The sequence below is a fragment of the Gymnoscopelus braueri genome (genome assembly GCF_963280865.1).
Source record: "Gymnoscopelus braueri genome assembly, chromosome: 7".
Classification (NCBI taxonomy): Eukaryota; Metazoa; Chordata; class Actinopteri; order Myctophiformes; family Myctophidae; genus Gymnoscopelus; species Gymnoscopelus braueri.
This window is the reverse complement of record NC_137608.1, coordinates 33,911,392-33,934,074: the sequence shown is the minus strand read 5'-3', so window position 1 is coordinate 33,934,074 and position 22,683 is coordinate 33,911,392. Positions and strand designations below refer to the sequence as shown.

Here is a 22,683-nt window from a genome sequence, read left to right as displayed (position 1 = left end):
CAGCTAACGGCCACTAGGGGACCTCCTAAATCTATGGATTTTACACCCGCGGCTTATAGTCCAGTGCGGCTTATATATGTACAAATCATTCAATTTAGCTGCTGCGGCTTATATTCAGGTGCAGCTTATAGTGCGAAAATTACGGTATACATATATATTGGGAAATATATATATTTCAGGAAATGGAAAAAAAGAAAGAACCTGTGTTCCACTGGATCCTATGTAGTTATCATTTAGTCACAAGCTCTTAATACTTTTCATTAGTTAAAAAAAAATAAACACAGACATACTTATATTAACCACTTTCAACATGGAATTCCTGTTTTGGCCATTTCATTATAGGGTGAACATTTTCTAAATCTTTTAAAATCTTTCAAATATTGTGTAAATAGCAGATCTGCAAGCTCACAACGCGTTGGATTGCGACGCAGTGTGAGCTTTTAGTTCAGCTATTTTCACTACTTCAGCACGAAACTGGTAGCCTGACACTCAGCCTGAATTTTCATTTAGTTTGACTCCATTATTCAGTCTGAGAGCCTTCTCAGTGCAGCCCTTTTCTGAGATGGGGGCGTGGCCAAAGTGGGACTCTTTGGCGATTGGTTCATAATGGACCATCCCGATCCCGATTCGTCAGGGCCGCCAGTTAGATTTAGACCCTGAATGCGAGGCTAGCGATTCAGGGGCCGGAGCCAGGCTACGAAACTGGCATACGGCGATGAAATATAAAAAGATGAAAATGAAGACACAAGGTTTCTGTCCGACAGTGACATCATATTATGTTCCCAGCCAGTGACAACTTGCTTTGTTCACAATGGACTCAAGTCACATGACCACGGTGTGCCAATCACAAAATGGATGCAAGTGCTGACTCTAACTTGTAACATGTTGACACCCTGGGGAGTCATATTTCTCCATAGGACTCAAAAAGGGAAAAACTGGCAGTGATGAAAGATGCAACGAATTCAAGCTGACATGAAAGGAGTGAAGGAGAGAGAGTGAGAAGCCACTTTATGTGCAGATGTCAACTTAATCCTCACCGCACATGAATGTGACAACAGACCTAGGCTAGATCAAAGTGGGTGAGGACCGTGTGACATTAAAAATGAATGTGGCAGGGTCCCCCCCCCCCCCCCTCCAGAACACTTCAATCACCATACAGCAAAGAAAATAATTAAGCATTTGGACGAGCTACGGTTTCAGTCTATTGGTCAAGGGACACTGTGAGAGAGAGTGACAACATTGGCTTTAGCAGGAAATAAACTATGACCTTCCACGTCATACTTTCTAACTCTTTAAGACCGGGAACGCATCTGTGTGTCATTTTTAGATTTCGTTGGGCTATTCAAAAATATCAAATATACAAGCTCATAGCGCGGCTAAGTCAAGTGGCTTTTTAAAAAATTGTGCAAATATTTGATTTTTTTTCTTATTTTTGGCGGACATTTGTAACTCAAATCTTTGCTTCTGTGTGGTTCCTGGAGCTATATATTTTACAAATGTTCGCTTTAAAAAATATTTAATCCAAGATTTTGCCGTGAATTTTCACGATTCTTCAAAAATAGCAGATCTACAAGCTCATAGCGCGGCACCGAGTGCCGCGCTATGAGCTTGTATATCTGCTATTTTTGAATAGCCAAAGAAATAAAAAAAAACACTCAGATGTGTTCCCGGTCTTAATGGGCTAATCACCAGGCTGCCTTGTTTTGTTGTTGTTGTTTCTAGACTAGAGCAGTGAACTGTTTTTTACTCAGACTCTATTTCTACCTTCTAAACAAAGTCATGATGATGTCCCAGACAAAAAACTTCATCCATGGCCCTGTGAGAATGTCTTGTGAAACATGACCCACTTTTGAGTCATGACAGACTAGTTCACAAACAAACACTGCATTCTACAAAGTATTTCAACCAAGGAGTGAATGCAGACCCAGGGGTGCTCCCAAAACTTTATCTACAGCAGTGGTTCTCAAACTTTTTCATGCCAAGGACCCCCAAAATGATATGTATTTGGCCGCGGACCCCCATCTCAAATATTGTGTTCCAGGGACCCCCAGAAGCAAATATTTTAGTTACAAATGTTCGCTTAAAAATATATATACTCAAAGGTTTGCACAAATTTTCAGAATGTTTCAAAAATAGCCGATCTACAAGCTCATAGCACGGCACTCTGTGCCACGCTATGAGCTTGTATATCTGCTATTTTTGAATAGCCAAAGTATAAAAGGTTAAAATTGTTTTGATGCTATATTAACACATTAAGCTGGGGACCCCCTGGCAGCCCCCCAAGGACCCCTGGGGGTCCCCGGACCCCACTTTGAGAACCAATGATCTACACAGTGTCTGTGTGTCTTACCTGGAAAGCATTACTGGCAAAGCCCAGGCCCAGCTGTCTGCAGACCACCATGGCCTCCATGGTTCCCCAGCCCTCGCTGCACACCGTGCCCCAAACCAGAGAACCGTTTCTCTCCGCCAGCACCTCCACGCGGCCCTCATAGGGGTTACGACCTCCACTCAGACGTAACTGCATATGCAGACAGAACACAGCAGAGACATGGACTGAATCAGGGGATGACGTGACAGCTTTTGCTTCTCTTTGTTGCCTAACTGCCAAATTACGATTAAATCTTTTTTAATTTTACATTTTTATCCCACGATTTTGCAACCCCATTTTTTTTCCACCCAGTGCCAATTGTCTAAGTAATCCTGCAGGCGCTGCACTCCCTCTGCCAGCCTAGGGAGAGCCCTGAACTACAATGCAACTTTCATGACATGGCATTTCAGTCTCAAGCATTGGCTTTATGATGGCAAACTGCATGCCTGCAATTGGCTAGCACAATTACATCCCAGAGACAGGAGTGTTGTAATTGGCTAGTTCGTATAAGCCTGAATCGATAGTTCCGATCCTTAGCCTCGTGACTCACAGAGCTCGTATCCCATAGTCTGGAGGGATGATTGCCCTGTGATTATTCATTTACAATAATAGCATAGTTGTCGTTGAACTATTTCATGGAAAAACTTTTCCATTAATTGAGTACATGGGGATCTCATTTGAAACAAGCCATTGCGGCTTTTATGAGCGATCCATTTTCAGTTGACCTTGTATTGTAAACTATACTTCCATGTGCTTTTTCTCTGCAACTTCTGAATAAAGTATTCAATCAATCAATCAATATTTGAAAAATATTCAGGTCTTTTGCCTGCTGGCAAGAAATGTGGTGCTGACCAGCAGCAGATGCATGAATCTCCTGACGGGGAATGGAGATTAATAAATAATGGGGAACAGCTTAATCCATCGCTATTCATGATTCGTGACCAAAAAAAGTTTAGGAATATTTTGACGTACTCTTTCCTGGAAGCCCATTGCTGGGACATTACACCTGACGGCTGCATCTTCTTCATGGCTGCAGCCTATAGACTCCTTGTTGAAGAAACACTCTGTGATGGACTTCTCAAAGCCAGAACACTGCACCTCATTCATATGCACTGGGCCCATACCTTGGAAACACACACACAACAGGGTCAGACCAGGGTTAAACAAACAAAATAACTAAAACTATAATTAACATTTTTGTTAAATGAAAAATAATAACTGGAACTATATTGTGTCTTTACAAAACTAACTAAAAATAAATATAATCATAGATTTTGCCAACTTTTTTTTATCTTGTCCTTGATTCCTATATATTACCAAAAAAAAATTACTAGTCAAAATGTAACTATAATTAAAAACAAAAGCATACACCAAAATAAAAACGTTAAACTAATGATAATAAAACTATAATAACCTTGGGTCAGACAAAGGAAAGCTTGGTTATTTATAAAAAGACAGAAGGCTGCATTTAGTCTTTACTGAGAAACCCAAAGCTCAAATGGAGACAGTGAAGGGAAAGCGAGGGAGGTGGGTTTCCAAGCCCAGCAAGCCAGTGGTCAGAATATTTCTTGTTAACAGGAAACCAACGAGGATTCCCTGGGATGATTTTTTTCCGAACGCAGCCACCAGTACCACTCTCCTCTCTGCCTCTGCTCATTCCATGTTCAGTGTGCCATTATTCTGGAATTTACTCCTTCCCTGGCAAAATACTGGGTGGAGGTGCAGTGAAAAAAGAATGACTATTGGGTATTCACAAAATAATATGCAGTGTGGATATTTTTCTCCTGGTCACAGGACGAGGGAGTGGACAATTTTCCACAGTGTGGCAGTAAAACATGCTATTTTCCGCAGTATATTCTTGTAACAGGTGAGCTAGGGTCCTTAAAACTATTTCACAAGCTTGTTACGGTATTTCTGCTGAGTTGTGTGGGTCAGTGTCGCTTTTTGGGGGTAGGGTGGAATTAGGGTCTGGGCTTAAGGAGGGAAGGGGGGGTCCAACCTTGCTTTGCCTCCTGTGATAAAACCTCTATGACAACCCATAACAACGTCCCGCTGGTATAAGGCTAACAAACTCCTCCATCGAGGCCATAAAGAGGTGCTGGTATTGGAATGAAGGCTATCATTAGGGATATTCCTCCATAAAAGGTGGTGGAAGGATTTCTCTTCTGCGCAGGTTCAAATTGCCTGGAGGCCAGGGCTGAGTTGTTCTGGTGCCCGTCCTATAACGTTTCAGAGGTTCGATATCTAAAAGGCAGCTAAGTGTACTTTTTAACCCATTAAGACCTGAAGCCGATTCTACAAATGTCTTCTAAATCCTAACAGTTTTTTGAAAAAACGTATGTTACTACAGTATGTCAGTGGTTCTCAAACTTTTTCATGTCAAGGACCCCCAAAATGATATGTAGCCGATCTACGAGCTGATCTACAAGCTCACAACGCGTCGCATCGCGACGCGTTGTGAGCTTGTAGATCTGCTATTTTCAAATAGCTGATGTAGCCTATATGTTAAAGTGCTCATGTGGCCCATAGTCGCTTCTTTTGGGCTGGTTTTCTTAGACCTGGTTGCTTGTTTCTCTCACAAAATCTGGCAACACTGATACTGTATATGAATAAAACTAAAATGCTCTGAACATGGTCACATGTTTATATGTGACCTTGTATACCCTCAAACCTTCAGCGCTAGCACACCTGAATGGAACCAAAGCCACTTTCCCCACATTCAACTCCACCCCACCAAACCCACTTTATCGCCACGCGGTCGGTGAGTTCAATTTGGTGACATCAGTGGGTATTGAGCTAAAGGGAAAGGTTGAGGGGTAACATTACTGTCTGTGAGATGTTTTGGATAATTTCCTAACCAAGCATTTGGTGAGCAGATGTACTATTGCTCTAAGTAGACAATCATCACTTTTCATCCCGTTCCATGCAGACACTGTATTTTAATAGCCACTCCAGCAGTAAAGGCCTGTAATTTTAAGCTTTCTGGGCTTATTGCCTTTGGATTGCTTTCAAAGCTACTTCTATACCTCACTGGCTACTGTACACTCTGTACCTTACTGTAGGTCAAAGCTTGGAAATGTTTTTGTACAAACATTTTCTAAAAAGCATCCTCATCCACCAGTGTTGATTTCGTCGACTAAAACTATGACGAAAAATGTTCGTCAACTACCCTTTTTCACTGACGAAAACTAAATAAAAAAACGAAATAAAAACTAAACTACGATGACTAAAACTAAGACTGTTTCTTGTTAAATATATAAATATATTGACAATTTCGTCAACAAATAAAAACTAGACTAAAATGCTAGTCAGGGACTAGTGGAGAAGAGATCCAGTAGAACTAACTAACTAAGTAATTTTTTGCTTGGTTGCGTTCTGGTGTTGCACTCTGAAAATAGCAGATCTACAAGCTCACAACGCGTCGCGCTGCGACGCGTTGTGAGCTTGTAGATCGGCTATTTTCAGCATGCAACCAAGTGTAAAATCAGCCATTACGACACCATCAAGGCCTGCCCAAAAAACATTTTAGTCGACTAAATCAACTGTAATCTTATGATATTTAGTCGACTAAAACTAGACTAAGAGTAAAACATTTCAAGTGACTAAAATATGACTAAAACTAAAAGGAACTTGATTCAAAAGACTATGACCAAAACTGAATAAAAATTTGCTGTGAAAATCAACACTATCATCCACGCAAGCATCCTCACCCTCCTAGTCTTACGTAGCCAGAAAATCAGAGATCTCCGCCTACAGATAGATCTGGTGACATATCACAAATTCAATAATATTGGCTAGTACAGCAGAGAAAGTAGCCGCAAACAAACCTATGCCTTAGTTAGGGAATTTTAGCAATATGTGTGGACCATCTGTGAAAAAATTTACTACCAATAGCTTTCTTCACCAATGTGTTCTTATAGGTGTCTAGAATCACCTCTCAATTAATATAAACCCAATTCCTCGTGGAAAATCCTGGAGAGCCAATCAAAGTCAAGGAGCCCAGAGGGCTTGGGTGAAAAATATGAAAAAAAGTAAAAGTCTAAAATCAACTTGTGAGGTGTCTAACTAGGGGTTTTGAGGGGTGCTGAATCCATTCCAACCATTATTTTTGAGTAAAAATGTCTCCCTGGCCATATAATATTGGTATATTGGTTATTGTTAGTGTATAATCAGTGTATAATCAACGGTAGGGGATTGGAGTGTTGTTGAATTGATTCTATTCTGAAAAATAAAATAAGAAAATATTGCTAAACACTTGATAAGAGTGTACACCTACTGTGCACATGCTCAGTGGGATACACTGTCTGCATGTGGGGACTTAAGGAGCCCCAAGGGCTTCGGTGAAAAAAACGAAAAGTCTAAAATTAACTCTAACTAGGGGTTTTCAGAGGTGCTGAATCTAATCCAACCATTAGTTTTGAGTAAAAAAAACAACTCATTTTCCATAACAACATATTTTATTACATATTACAAGAAAAATGTAAAGTAAGAAATGTGCATTATTGATGAAACCTGGTGTCAGTCTTACTCAGCCAACACCTCATCTTCCTCACTCCTTTTCTCGTCTGCCTGGTTGATGTTCTTGCATTCTCCATTACACTTGCCACAAGCAGATATACACTTGACCCCCTGCTTTTTACAGCAGCACCTGCGTGTACTACAGTCTCCCGCACAGTTGCAGCTGATGAATTTCAGTAGATAGTCTGGGGCAATGGGGTCTGTGGTAGGGACTGGTGCATAGCCTTCTCCTCCCAGTTTCCACCCGTAGTCGAGGACATCCAGTGATGGACTTTGTAGCAGTAGCCAGTCTCTGGTTTGGAGATATGCCCGGAGAGAATGCTGTGCTGCAGCTGCTGTAGTCGGGGGCAGTTTCTCTGGTCTGACATTCCCAGCAGCAGCATGCTTGCTGAACATCTCAAATCTCAAGTCCCCCAAGTCTTTTGGTGGTTTCCCGTGGTACATGAGTTTGAACAGTTCACAGCCGGCTGTGATGATGGCTTCTTTCTGGGCTTGGATGTCAAGAAAAACGTCCATGGCTGCCTCGGCTTGGTCTGTCTTGCAGAGTTTACTTAGTATAGTTGGTTTGCCAAAACCAAAAATTGCAGACACAGTATCACAGCCCGAGAAGCTGTGTAGGAAGAGCAGATACTTCCTGTATTTCTCTGGGAGGGCTTCTTGGATCTTTGCAACATCATAAGATAATTTTTTTGCTGCTGTGATGAAGATGGAGTGGTCTGCTTTATGATGAATGAGCATAACCAGGATGTCCGTATCCTCAGCTCTCACCTCAACAGCAGACTCTCTTGCTTCATCTAGAGCTGCCTGGACGATAGAAGTGTCTGCATCATCGGAGCATTAGCCTCGGAAACCCAGGCTTTTTTTTTTGTTACAAAAGAAAAAAAGCCTGGGGGAGCGATGCAGGAACTATGGTCTTGGACCTTGTTATCTCCTAACCAATCAGAGTGCAGAGGGGCGTCGCTCTAAATTTGGTGACGTCAGCGTGCTCCGTGCACAGGCCGAGGGGGGGAGGGGAGGGGAGGCGGGGACATAGATTGGTGAAGCAATAGGAAGCCACGCACAAATCCAGGCGTCTGTGTTTGGGTCCGCCCTTCAAGACCATGGATTGAGCTCGTAGCCTCAGGCTATCGGAGCATTGCTGTACACGGATTCCACTACTACTGAATGTCTCAGCAAGTAGCAGGATGAGCTGGGCCTTGTTACTCTTGTTGTCAAGGAACTTTTCTCTAGGAATGATGTTTTGGATGTCTGGACGAATCTGGATGTCACAGCATGCATGCTTTGTACGTCTGACATGATCATGGTCCTTGGTCGAGTTAACATATCCGTCAAAGACCACAGTGATGAACAAATGTGGGGTACCTGTCCATACAGATGTCACAAGAGCCCAAATGCAAAAAGACAACAATGCTGTCAATGCCATGGTTGGATGGTTGGAAGAAGTAAACCCCTTCGATAACACACGGGACAGGAAGACCCTGGTTTCTTTCTCTACAGGGTTTAGTAGCTCTCCTGGAGATCCAGTAAACGCGGATCAGGCAGAGGAGATTGGCAGAACCATGCAGGCCAAGATGGATGGGAAAACTGTTCTTGATACAATGCAAACCAAGTACAAGGTGAAGTCATTAGCAACCCTCATATCTGGACCGAAAGTCAGTGGGGAGAAGCTAGTTATTGACTCACTCAGGCTCTTCAACCGCCTAATCATCATCTGTGAGCGTGAAGTCAAGACCAAAGAAGCTCTGCAATTTGAGTTGACGCCAACACCGATGTCTCTTTTTGACAGAAACCAGAAGATGCGAAAGCCAGACAAGGCTGCCCTAGCAAAGTTCCTGAAGGCATTTGTGGAACCTGTCGAGCAACCCCCATGCCCGAGCCTTGTGATCGATGGTGGTTGGCTTCTGCACAATGTCAAGTGGGAGGCTAACCTCACCTGGAAGGACATCGCTGAGAACTACCTCCGGTTTGTGAAGGCCATGGGGAGCCAGCACCTCCGGATCACTGTGGTCTTTGACGGATATGTTAACTCGACCAAGGACCATGATCATGTCAGACGTACAAAGCATGCATGCTGTGACATCCAGATTCGTCCAGACATCCAAAACATCATTCCTAGAGAAAAGTTCCTTGACAACAAGAGTAACAAGGCCCAGCTCATCCTGCTACTTGCTGAGACATTCAGTAGTAGTGGAATCCGTGTACAGCAATGCTCCGATGATGCAGACACTTCTATCGTCCAGGCAGCTCTAGATGAAGCAAGAGAGTCTGCTGTTGAGGTGAGAGCTGAGGATACGGACATCCTGGTTATGCTCATTCATCATAAAGCAGACCACTCCATCTTCATCACAGCAGCAAAAAAATTATCTTATGATGTTGCAAAGATCCAAGAAGCCCTCCCAGAGAAATACAGGAAGTATCTGCTCTTCCTACATAGCTTCTCGGGCTGTGATACTGTGTCTGCAATTTTTGGTTTTGGCAAACCAACTATACTAAGTAAACTCTGCAAGACAGACCAAGCCGAGGCAGCCATGGACGTTTTTCTTGACATCCAAGCCCAGAAAGAAGCCATCATCACAGCCGGCTGTGAACTGTTCAAACTCATGTAACCACCAAAAGACTTGGGGGACTTGAGATTTGAGATGTTCAGCAAGCATGCTGCTGCTGGGAATGTCAGACCAGAGAAACTGCCCCCGACTACAGCAGCTGCAGCACAGCATTCTCTCCGGGCATATCTCCAAACCAGAGACTGGCTACTGCTACAAAGTCCATCACTGGATGTCCTCGACTACGGGTGGAAACTGGGAGGAGAAGGCTATGCACCAGTCCCTACCACAGACCCCATTGCCCCAGACTATCTACTGAAATTCATCAGCTGCAACTGTGCGGGAGACTGTAGTACACGCAGGTGCTGCTGTAAAAAGCAGGGGGTCAAGTGTATATCTGCTTGTGGCAAGTGTAATGGAGAATGCAAGAACATCAACCAGGCAGACGAGAAAAGGAGTGAGGAAGATGAGGTGTTGGCTGAGTAAGACTGACACCAGGTTTCATCAATAATGCACATTTCTTACTTTACATTTTTCTTGTAATATGTAATAAAATATGTTGTTATGGAAAATGAGTTGTTTTTTTTACTCAAAACTAATGGTTGGATTAGATTCAGCACCTCTGAAAACCCCTAGTTAGAGTTAATTTTAGACTTTTCGTTTTTTTCACCGAAGCCCTTGGGGCTCCTTAAGTCCCCACATGCAGACAGTGTATCCCACTGAGCATGTGCACAGTAGGTGTACACTCTTATCAAGTGTTTAGCAATATTTTCTTATTTTATTTTTCAGAATAGAATCAATTCAACAACACTCCAATCCCCTACCGTTGATTATACACTGATTATACACTAACAATAACCAATATACCAATATTATATGGCCAGGGAGACATTTTTACTCAAAAATAATGGTTGGAATGGATTCAGCACCCCTCAAAACCCCTAGTTAGACACCTCACAAGTTGATTTTAGACTTTTACTTTTTTCATATTTTTCACCCAAGCCCTCTGGGCTCCTTGACTTTGATTGGCTCTCCAGGATTTTCCACGAGGAATTGGGTTTATATTAATTGAGAGGTGATTCTAGACACCTATAAGAACACATTGGTGAAGAAAGCTATTGGTAGTAAATTTTTTCACAGATGGTCCACACATATTGCTAAAATTCCCTAACTACCTGTACTGCTGGAAGACAAATCATATAACCATATCTATATGAAGGACCACCTTAAAGTCTTTGCATTGGTGCTGCAATGCAGTTATTTCTTAAAATCTCTGAATTGTTTCCACACTTTTTTTAGCCACTACTTTGAATTCACTGATTAATTGAGTACAAAGAACAACAATGAAAACACCCCTGGGGCATGTTAACCCATTAAGACCTTCTGTGTAATTTTTTGATTTGAGCTAAAAAAAAAAGCATTATTTTACACTTTGGGCTATTCAAAAATAGCAGATGTACAAGCTCATAGCGCGGCACTCGAGCTTGTAGATCTGCTATTTTTGAAAAATTTAGAAAATGTGTGCAAATCAATATATTTATATTATTTTAAAGCTTATATTTTTAACTCAAAGCTTTGCTTCTAGGGATCCCTGGAACAACATATTTTGAGATGGGGGTCCATGGCCAAATACATGAAAAAGTTTGAGCACCACTGATATAGAAACATACGTTTTTCAGAAAACTGTTAGGATTTAGAAGACATTAGCAAGAATCGGCCTCAGGTCTTAATGGGTTAATAAAGTATCAGACAGTCAGTCAGTCAGTGAGTCAGTCAGTCAGTCAGTCAGTCAGTCAGTCGTCACCAGGTGTATCATCCTCCGAAGCATCCTCAGCCTCCCATTCTCAGGTACAAATATTAATTACCCAATAGACATAATATTTAATTAATTCATTCATATTCTGTTGAACGATACTAGACTAATAAGTATCATTATACTCTTACTCTTACAAAATGATGACATGAAATGAAAATACATTATGCTAATGTATGTATGTATTAGGTCATGTGAATAGATTGACTGACAAAATGGCAAATGATAATGCATCTACTTTATGCTTAACAAGTCAGTGCATTTATATACAATGTATACAATGTCTGTAATGATTGGCCCACCTTGTCCGAGCCGTCCTCCAGACAAGACCTCTTTGGCGGTTCCAAAGCCCAGCTCTCGACACACCACGGTAGCCGCCTGCATGTTCCAGTTGTCATCACATATGGTTCCCCACTCCCCGCTCTTCAGCACTTCCACCCTGCCTTCCCCCACGATGGCCCCGCCACGCAAACGCACCAACGGTTGCTATGGGTGGTGGAGGCAAAAGAAAGATGGAGTGAGTGAGAGAAGAACATTCAGACACCAATGTGTTTGAATTAAAAGGATTAAATAAGAAAAGAGAAAGAAAACCGCAAATAAAATAACCCACAGCCTTTACCGTAGTGTGAGGCAAACGTAGTGTAGTGTGAGATGGTGTGGCATACATTTGACATACAACTATTATATTGTAGGGTTTAAGTGGTTTTAGTGTGTTTGTCCTTGGTTGATCAAATCTATCCCTTACACAGTTTGATACTGAATACCAAGGCAGCAGATTTATTCTATCGGACATTTTTGGAAGTGAACTCCATGATCTATTCTATAATGTCTTTCTAAAAGAAGAAAACCACAGTTTTGGGTTAGACTATAGTTTTTCCAAAAATAACACAGTCAGCTGAAAGTATGCAGGACCGCAGTTTAGACTCTTCCTCCTTTCACAGGGCAGGAGAATTGTTAGAAAACCCACAGACTGGGTGGCTCCATGTTAACATGCCACTGAAGTGCTCCCGCCATTAAAAGCTCAGACAGATTGGAAGTGTTTAATTTGACAAGTAAACACATTAGTGGCATAGTTTCACGTGCTTTACTGCCATTTTCATTATGGGCAATCTGGACACATTTATGGTCATTTGGATTGTGGGTTACACCTGTACCAAAACGCTACGGTTAATATTGTTAAATAGATCGTTATGTGACCGTATATTGAGTTTTGTTCGAAAAATAACCGATACAATGTTTTTCAAGAACTTTTTGAAAAAAGATATAACGACACCGTTATAGACCGGACTGTGTATTTTTGACACTGAAAGAAATGCTTCAAATCAATTTCATTAAAGACTGATGAATCGAGGGAAAAACCAGTATCAGTCCACTTCATCGTAAATACAGGCCCTTCCTTCAGTATGAGATATTTCACAATGTTTAAAGAATGCACGCGTTCCATCCAAGTTCAATGCTAAGCTGTGGAACGTGACAGAGAGCACACACACACGCAGGCAAGCATCTCAAGACATCAGAGCAGAGTTAATGACGCCACAAGTGGACAAAACTTCAGCGTTAGCACTGCAAAGTCGTGGAACATTTTGTATTTGTCTTACTTGAATCAAACATTTATGTGATTGACTATAAAAAAGAAAGAAAAAAAAACTTTCATAACCTTTGAAGCCTGGGAGAAATCATTTGGATCTTTTCGATACAAATTCTTCATTCTCAAAAACTTTTTCCACACAGCTGTATGGCCATGACACTGATCAGGTTTCAGAGTTTCCATGATGTATATTACATTTCTCCCTCAAGTCAGTATAACAGAAGGGGCTCACATGTGAAAACGAGGATATATAATGAGCTACATGGAGAACAGCAACCCTGAAAATGATTGTGTCTTCACCATTGTACAGTAGCCTACATGGGCTACAGGCATGGAGGCATATTTCTTTGTTGGCACAGTTTTTCCTGCTGTAATATACCACATCATTTGTAGAGCAGTACAGTAGAGTAGTAAAAGTAGACTGCCCTAGCGTGGCTCATATCTGGCATAGAGGGGCGGGTTTAACATCTCCGGAGAGAGAATGCGCGTGATCCCATTGGTTCACCGATCTGTCCGTCAGCCCCCGCCCCGTCAACACAACATTTGGAGCGACGCCCACTGCACTCTGGTTGGTTGGGGAAATGAGACACTTCCTATGCCTGGAACACCGACTCGCTGGTCCAGGCTTTTATTTTTTTAGCAAAACTAAAAAATAAAAGCCTGGAGATCGAGGCTACAAAAAAAGTAACAACACAAATCTTCTCTTATGGGGGTCCCTGGCACAATACCTTCTCAAATGGACTAATACATATCAATTTGGGGGTCCTTGACATGGAAATGTTTGAAAACCACTGACTTGGAGTATTGTAAGAACTGTGGGTGTTCTGAATAGTTTCACAGGCATCTCATGGAACTGATGCCCGTAAACACCTACGTACCTCTTGTCGGAACGCCTTCCTGAAGCCCGCCACGGGTGTGGGAGCGAAGGCTCTCCCAGGGACGCAGCTCACCACCACCGGCATGCCTCCCAGACAGGTACCGTTGCCTTTCAGCGACACGACGTGACCCAGTTTGCAGCTAGACAGATGGACCTCGTTGCCGGTGCAGTTGACGGAGTAGTCCCAATAGGTGGGCTTTCTCCTGCGAGCAAACATCCTGGAGAGACAGGAAGCACACTAAGTTAAGACCTGAGGCCGATTCTAAAAATGTTTTCTAAATATTTTTTTTCACAACAAAAATATAAAAAATATAAAAAATATAAAAAATATAAAAAATATAAAAAATATAAAAAATATAAAAAATATAAAAAATATAAAAAATATAAAAAAATATAAAAAATGTATTTGAGTTACAAATGTTTACTTAAAAAAATATATATATATTCAAAGATTTGCACAAATGTTCACGATTTTTCAAAAATGATTTTTCAAAAATGGCAGATCTACAAGCTCATAGCACGACACTCGGTGTCGCGCTATGAGCTTGTATATCTGCTATTTTTGAATAGCCAAAGAAATCTTAAAATGACACAGATGCTTCCCTGGTCTAAATGGATTAAGTGAAGTGAAGATGTATTTGTACAGGGCACTCGGGTGCCACGCAGTGTTTAAAATGCCTGCCCACCACTGTGGAGGTTGTGGGTTCAAATCTACCGTGGTGCATCCGGCTTTGTCGAGCGTCTACTTTTTATGTATTCAAAAAGCAACAGAATAGCTGATACTGCAGTAAACAGGTGGCCTGGTTAAGGTTAGACATGGTTTGGTGAGGGTTATGGTAAAGATCCGGGTCCGGGGCGTTCAGAGCATCCGACAGCTTGACAGCATTTCCTTTCCGAATGCTGTTCAAAGGCTGAATAATAGGTTGTAACCTGGAATAAAGGTTATAGCTGGTAATAAGGACCCGGGTTAGACAAAGGTTATTCATAATGGACTGCATCAAGTAGGCTAGTTGCAGTGTCATAAAAAAAATACAGTGTCGTAAAATAAATACCCCCCCCCCCTACTTGATAGCATTCTTAATGTTCTATTACTGATCCCTAAATAGGAAATGTCCTTCTATGTCCAACTATCATTTCATCGTTGTCAGGTGCACTGACACTGCAGCAGTGGTGGAAAGTAACAAAGCACATTTACTTAAAGGGATACTTCACTTTCGGGCCGGGGACATTTAAAAATAATATTAAAAATAAATGAAAAAAGTTATGGAAAATTCATGGCCCCCTCACACATTAGTAGGACACTCTAATGCGTGAGGGGGCCATGAATTTTCCATAACTTTTTTCATTTATTTTTAATATTTTTTTTAAATGTGTCCCCGGCCCTAAAGTGAAGTATCCCTTTAAGTACTGTACTTAAAGGGATACTTCACTTTAGGGCTGGGGAAACATTTAAAAAATATATTAAAAATAAATGAAAAAAGTTATGGAAAATTCATGGCCCCCTCACGCATTAGAGTGTCCTACTAATGCGTGAGGGGGCCATGAATTTTCCATAACTTTTTTCATTTATTTTTAATATATTTTTTAAATGTTTCCCCGGCCCGAAAGTGAAGTATCCCTTTAAGTAAAATTTTGAGGTATTTGTACTTTACTTGAGTATTTCCAATTTCCAATACTTTTACTTCTACTCCACTACATCTCAGAGGCAAATATTGTACTTTTACTCCACTACAATTATTTGAAAACTTTAGTTACTAGTTACTTTGCAGATATAAATTATTACATTATAAAATATACATTAACCACTTTAACCCTATTTTATACATAGGTTATTTGAAAATAGCCGATCTATAAGCTCACATGCCACGCGTTGTGAGCTCGTAGATCTGCAATTTTCAAACATTTTAGTACTTTTACTTTTGGTACTTTAAGTATATTTTGATGCCAATACATTTGTACTTTTACTCAAGTAACATTTTGAACACAGGCCTTTTACTTGTAAACGAAGTGCGTCTACCTGGCAGTATTGGTACTTTTACTTAAGTAAAACATTTGAGTACTTTTCCCACCACTGCACTGCAGCATGACGAAGTAGTAGGGCAGTACTTTACGAAAAGACATAAAAAAATAATTATGGAGATACAAGGTTTCTGCCTGACAGCAATGATTTGCACTCAATCCTTAACATGGTCCTGACCTGCCAGCTAAAAAATGTACTGGGACTGGTTGATCCTGTAATAGATAGGTTCCACTGAGATTTGAACTCAGATTAATGGAAGCAAAGCTCAGAGTGCTGCTAGCCATGACTGATATGACTGATGACCGTAGTGAAACAATAGAGAACGTTAATACAATTACAGCATTGGTAAGAACTACAGTATCGTCGCTGTCAGGTGGAAAACCTTGTATGTCCAAAACAGTTACTTTGCAGAAAAGTGCTTTGTTAACACACTCACCGCCAAAGGGGAGAATTCTCCCCTTTTAATTATTTTCTTTTATTCTGTTTTTGAATTCCTAAAAAGTTTCTCTAATTTTTGAGTATAAATTTATAACCCTAACCCTAACGAATTAAAAAAAAAAAAATTGAAAATTCACTTCAATGTTAAAAAATAAACGGACAAATAATTCACATTGTTTCTATAAAAAAATGATAAAAACCCTGGCAGTGGGTGATTTTATTAGGAAAAAACTTTGGCGGTGAATTTCAATAATTAAATAAAATCCACAGACAGATTTAAAAACTTTCAACCTGGCGTCCCTATTTTGGGCATGTCATTATAGGCAAAAATAGCAGATCTACAAGCTTACAACTTGTGGTGACGCGCTGTGAGATTGTAGCCTGGGACCAGACGAATCTGCCAGTGCAAAAAAAAAAAGTTGCCCTCTGCGATTTGGGTCTGGCACCGCTCCGTTGTGAATCCATTTTCTGCTCCCGAAATCTGGGGTGACCAATCAGGGCCCAGTATTCAAATATGGGAGACTGTAATTGGTAGTTGGTTGTAGGTCTAACCAATCGCGTCCAGAGCCATCGTTTTGATCCCACCCCTTGGGAAAAAAACTAGTGAGATTGTAGATGGGCTATTTTCGCAACTTTTGCACAACGTCATACGACGAAATAGAGCATTCATTTATGCATTTATTTTAAAAGTTTGAAAAACGGAGATACAAGGTTTCTGCCTCCCAGCGACGATATGGACATACCGGTAATGTTGTTACGGACGGAACAACGTGGGGTTAATTGTGCTCTTTCAGGCCCACCGGGGTGCTAATCTCTTCCTCTCCGTTTAGTACACAGCCTATATTAATGTGTTTAACGAGCCTCACTCACAGAACAGTATGTCCTCCAGTCTGTGTGTCACATGTCTCAGGTGTACACAGAAAGCCTATTAAACAAGGGACGGCATTTGTTTTTCATTTGGGACCGTACAATAGGAACGCTGCTCACTTTTGGACACGGCCCAAGTGTTCTAATCCCACGCCTAGATGCCTACCTGCCTGGTAGCTCCTCAAATGTAAAATTAAAATGCAGCTGTGATACATTAACGCAAATGTAAAGCAAGTAAATTCAATTTAAATTAAATGAAAAACTACACGTTTCATCAGGTGTGCGTGCGTGCTCGCGCGCACGCACGCACGCACATGTATGTGTGTGAGTGAAAACGCTATGTAAGGATGTACATAGCATCCTTACTGTACATAGCATGTGAGAACCTTTAATATAAATCTTTGCTGTCAATGTTAATGTGAATAAAGCTAACCTAGAGGGCAAACGCTGAGGCATCCGAACAGATGGCAAACCTCACATTATGAAACAACTGGAGCTAGGCCTTGGCTATGCGCCGCGACTCAGTCAAACGGCAGCCTGTAAAAACAACGTTGTGCACGTTTCATGGTTTTTTGAGCAGCAGGAGCAGGGAGCACGGGGAAGCAGACACGTAGATGGAAAAGTAAGGAGCATGACGCGCTCCACTGTGGTTACCTAAGCACAAGAAAACTTCCTTACCCTGCAGAGTTCTCGCTGCAGCGCTGGCTAAAAGTGTATGGTTAACTGTGATTAACCTGTAGCTATTTGGCTGCTGGTTACCACATTTTATAATATACCTCATCATCCGCTTCAACATTACAACTGCTTCCAGGAATGCAATGAAGGTAAATGCATGAAAGGGGGAAGCGTTGAAAGGCTTGTGGGGGGAAGCATGTCGGACACACATGGGAGGTGTCTCTTTTATTAAGACCTCATTTTCCATATTTAACTTAAACCCTATATACTTAGTTAACCAGCGCTCTATTCTTGGACCCCTCCTTTTTTCCGTCTACACCAAATCTCTTCACTGAAAATACAGTAGCCCCCGAATATGGACACTAGGATAGATAAATAGTTAAATAGGCAAACATTCAGCAGATTATCGGTTATTTTCTGTAAAGACATTTGGTGTATAGCGAAAAAGGAGGGGGCCAAGTATACTGTAGATCCCTGGGGGACTCGGGTCAATAACGTATTATTATATAATAGGGTTTAAGAGGTTAATGTCCCCCTATAGAGTTGCGAGAGGTCAAGGATTCACGTTCAGCAGACAGACATGAGGTATTGTAAGGGACATGACACTGATCGGGTTTCAGAGTTTCCATGATATGGATGTCTTCGAGGATATATAATGAGCTACATGGAGAACAGCGACCCTGAGCCTGATGGTGTCTTCACCATCGTACATGAGCTACAGGCATGTAGCCCCCACCCTGACAGTTGTTGGCACTTTGAGCTAATAGTACATAAACGAGGGAGTCTTCGTGCTATGTTGCTTAACCCACCCATTTACTCTCACTAAAAGTGTCATTTTGAGATCTATTTCACCATTCAATAAGAGTGAATAGAGAGATGATTCCTCATTCCCCACTAAGAAGCTCAAATGATAAAGATGATTTGACCGGTGGTGGGAAAAGTACTCACATGTTTTACTTATGTAAAAGTATCAATACTGCAATGTAGAAACACTCACTGTTACAAGTGAAAGTCCGGAATTCAGAATTTACTTGAGTAAAAGTACAAAAGTATTGGTATCAAAATATACTTAAAGTACAAAAGTAAAAGTACTCATGTGCATAATGTCCCATTCCACAAGTTCATAATGTATAAAAAAATCTTATATAGCAAATAGCCTCAAATAGCGATCTACAAGCTCACAATGCGCCGTATAGCGACGCATTGTGAGCTTGTAGATCTGTTATTTTCAAATGGCCGAAATGTATATTAGGGCTGAAGCGGTTGGTGTGTTTTGCGATAATAATCAAAGTCGTGGCGTAAAAGTACAATATTTGCTTCTGAGATGTAGTGGAGTAGAAGTAAAAGTACTGAAAACTGGAAATACTCTAGTAAAGTAAAAAAATACCTCAAAATTGTACTTAAGTACAGTACTAATAGTAAATGTACTTAGTTCCTTTACACCACTGGATTTGACAATATTCAGACTAATAGCATGGCCAGGTAGCTACTATCAAAGTTTAACATTGGCAGTGTTCTATATAGGGAACTGTTAACCATGGTAATGTTCATGTTGCACTCCACCTACTGAGCTACAGGTATAGCTACAGCTATGTAGTTTTCCCTCGGAGAATGTAATAAAGTACCAGCCTATCTAGTGAAGGACTACTCACTTGTACACTCTGGCATTGTATTTCCTCTCCCCGGGGAATCCAAACATGCCACAGATGACCCTGCTGTCAAGGTGGTTCCACTCATTGTTACAAATCTGCTTCCACTTGCCCCCGTCCTTCACCTCCACATAGCCCTCTGTCACTGGGATACGCTTACGGTATGAGGACAGGATGGCCCGAATGCGCACGTCCTCTACCTGAATATTGAAGTTCTGTGAAAAAGAGGCAAATATGGCAAATATTATAGTCATTTTAAAGGAAGCCATTGGATTCAGGTCATTTCAGTATGGTATTAAATCAACTTGCAGCCTTGAAACTTATAGGTAACACACTTAATATAATCATACATTTATTCTTTACTCTGTTGTTGTTGCATTTTAATGCAATTTAAAGTACGGATGAACTATTAACTGTGCTCAATTGACTCAATTATTCAGGTAAGTTCAATAATGTCTTAATACATTTGGATACAATTTAATGTATGGTTGAGACTGTGAATATACACATTGATATGCATTGCATGATCAAATGAAGCTCCGAACTTTTGGCTTTTACAATTTCCAAACAACTTGATGTTGATTGATGATGTTGGAATCATCAATCCCATCTTATAAACAACTCTACAGTACATCACAGCTGTGTGGAATGTTGCATTTCTTGTGTTACATCATATGCAATCTATGGCCCTCATCTCCCCATCTGTGCTCTAACACAACACACCCACCCCCTCATAAACCTGTTTCCGGTTTACTTAAACATTTTCACGGTAAATACCCTCATTAATGTAAAAAGATCATGACCAGATGCACTGCAACCGTTTGCAGAATCATGGAGGTCTGTATCAGCATGGCACGTGTTGTGGCTGGCAGTGGTGGAAATGAGCTAAGTACCTTTACTTAAGTACATGTTTGAGTATTTCCATTTTTGATCATTTATACTTTTACTCCACTACATCTCAGAGGCAAATATTGTACTTTTTTCTCCACCACAATTATTTGACAGCTTTAGTTACTAGTTACTTTGCAGATTTAGATTATTAATACAAAACATGCATTAACCACTCAAAGCCTCACTATGTAACTTTTTAACAACTATATAGCATAGTATGTCCCACAAAATTATAAAGTTACATGTTTAAGCAATAAGGGCTTGACTGTATTACTATGTATAGGGAAGACAATGAGTTTCATCCTGGCATTTGCCAAGGCACCCGGGCAGAACTGCCAGTCAAAGCGAAGACTGTCCAGACTGGAGAAGAGCAGCACAACAGTTAGCACCCAGGCAGTGTCAAGCTGTCAAAAAGGGACTATAATGAGTCTTTCCACTGTGACTCTTGGTAGGGATTAAGTAAACAGCTTTCTCTCTCTTAGACCAAACCCACATTCTTGCGCTACGTGACAGTGCAAGCTAAGCGGGAGGGAGGGAGGGAGGGAGGGAGCAAGATGGGTCTGACTGGGGGGGAACACGTCGCTTTGCTCGACACATGTGGCGGGCATAAACGCATATCACTTACAGTCAAACAAGTGGAGAGAGACCTACCAAATCCAGTAATGAAAAAGCAAGGGTTTCCGAAATTGGCAATTGCATACAGTACATGGAAAGGAAGATGCAGGCCATTGGGAAAAAAAACTGCAAATCATCAGTCTTTCGCTTGACTATTTTGTCCCCATGGATGACCACAGTAACCATCCCTTGACAGAAACAGAGGGGTCTGGTATGTAGAGTTGGTTAAACTGTACGCAGCCTGAAATTATAGGGAAATACTAATGACAGGAAATGTGGCGATGGTGCAATGTTGTCTGGATATACACAGCCTGGTAGCTGACATTAGTGGTAAGTGGTAAGGCTATTTCTAATATCTTTTCAACTTAATACACCAGGAGGAAAGCATACACTGTATGTGCACTGGTGCCAAATTCACTTGGCAATCACAACAACAACTAAAAAAAGAAAAATCACAAAATGATTTATTCTCAATTTCATTGGAGGCGTAATGTGTACAATCTGCGAACATCCAAATAAAACCCAAGCCACTCTAAATATCTCAGGCCACAGTCAAGTAAACAGGACTGGTGAAAGTCACTGTAAAGACTGCCGTCCAAAATTAACTCAAGACTTAACTTGCGATGAACGTCCGATAAACATTGCAAAATAATACCCTTCTCTTTCTCAGACACTGACCCCACGTCTATGTGAGATAAACAATATCCCTGCCAACAGTTTCCTGGTGTGCTTTATACTGCTTACGTGTACCGTAGGTCTTTAACGGTGACCACTCTGTGTTTACGGAGAAAGTCTGAAAATATTACAACTATTTCCCCTTTAATTTAGCTTTCAGGTGGACGGACAGACTCAACTTGTTTGTGGAACTGGCTCACGTGCCAGCTTCTCACCCTCCTGCTGCCCTCCCATTCCCCCGCTGGCACTGCCACAACTAATTCCTCATATAATCTATTTCCTGTTTGGTTGGTTCAGAGGGCACTTCAAGGGTCCTGTTTACTAGAAAGCAAGGCCTGAAATATGCATGGTCGACTGCACCGTGGATTGAAGGAATGAAGTAGATTTTTCTAACATGTGTGCTTTGTTTTCAGTGCACTCCGGGGGGAAGAGGGGGCCCAATCAGTTTAGCTTGTGTAAGAGGAAGGTGGTGCAGATGGAAAAGCCATTAAGCTGGATGAGTCTCTCTATTGGAGAGTTTCGAGACCTGCTGCAACCCAACTCTTACTCACTGTGGTTGCCACACACTTTCCAGTTCAAAAGAAATCCATAACTTTCCAATTTGTATGTTTTTTTTTATTTGTTGACAAGATGTGAAGATTTTATTCATTAATGAAAACGTCCCAAAATGTGATATCACAATGGATCTGAATGAATCTTAATATTTTATATGAAGGTATCTGAACACAACAGTTATATTTTTTCACATTACTACACCCCTGCAAACTTCCAACCTTTTGCAAATGAAATACAGGAATATGTCCTGTTATGCTTGTGCAGATATTGTATACATAGTAAACATACAGTATACAGTACTTAAGTGGGAGCCACAGGTATAAGTGGTAAACCTACTCCTTAGGGAAAACAATATGCTGCAGCATTGCCGCAGCTGTCATGTATAATCTACTCAGAACAGTAGACCATACATGCTGGGGAATGATACCTCCCCGTCAGCAGTGCTTAGTAATACTCAAAGGTGAATGGAGTTCTCAATATCACAACTTTGCTGTGAAATCATTGGAATCATTGTACATTGGCAGTGGTGGAAAAAGTACTCAAATGTTTTTGATTGAGGTCATGTGATCAGTGACATACGCAGGGTGTACT

The 22,683-nt window shown here is 41.1% G+C and overlaps 1 protein-coding gene across 1 annotated transcript in view; it reads right to left on the bottom strand.

Moving 5' to 3' along the window:
• Positions 1-22,683, bottom strand: part of loxl2b (lysyl oxidase-like 2b) — a 48,537-nt gene that overhangs the window by 11,322 nt on the left and 14,532 nt on the right. The window contains exons 4-8 of the mRNA XM_080432438.1: positions 19,360-19,571; positions 13,709-13,925; positions 11,545-11,728; positions 3,341-3,492; positions 2,351-2,518 (exon numbers count right to left, since the gene is read on the bottom strand). Of these exons, the coding sequence (XP_080288564.1) occupies positions 2,351-2,518; positions 3,341-3,492; positions 11,545-11,728; positions 13,709-13,925; positions 19,360-19,571 (933 nt within the window). The remainder of the gene's footprint in view (positions 1-2,350; positions 2,519-3,340; positions 3,493-11,544; positions 11,729-13,708; positions 13,926-19,359; positions 19,572-22,683) is intronic.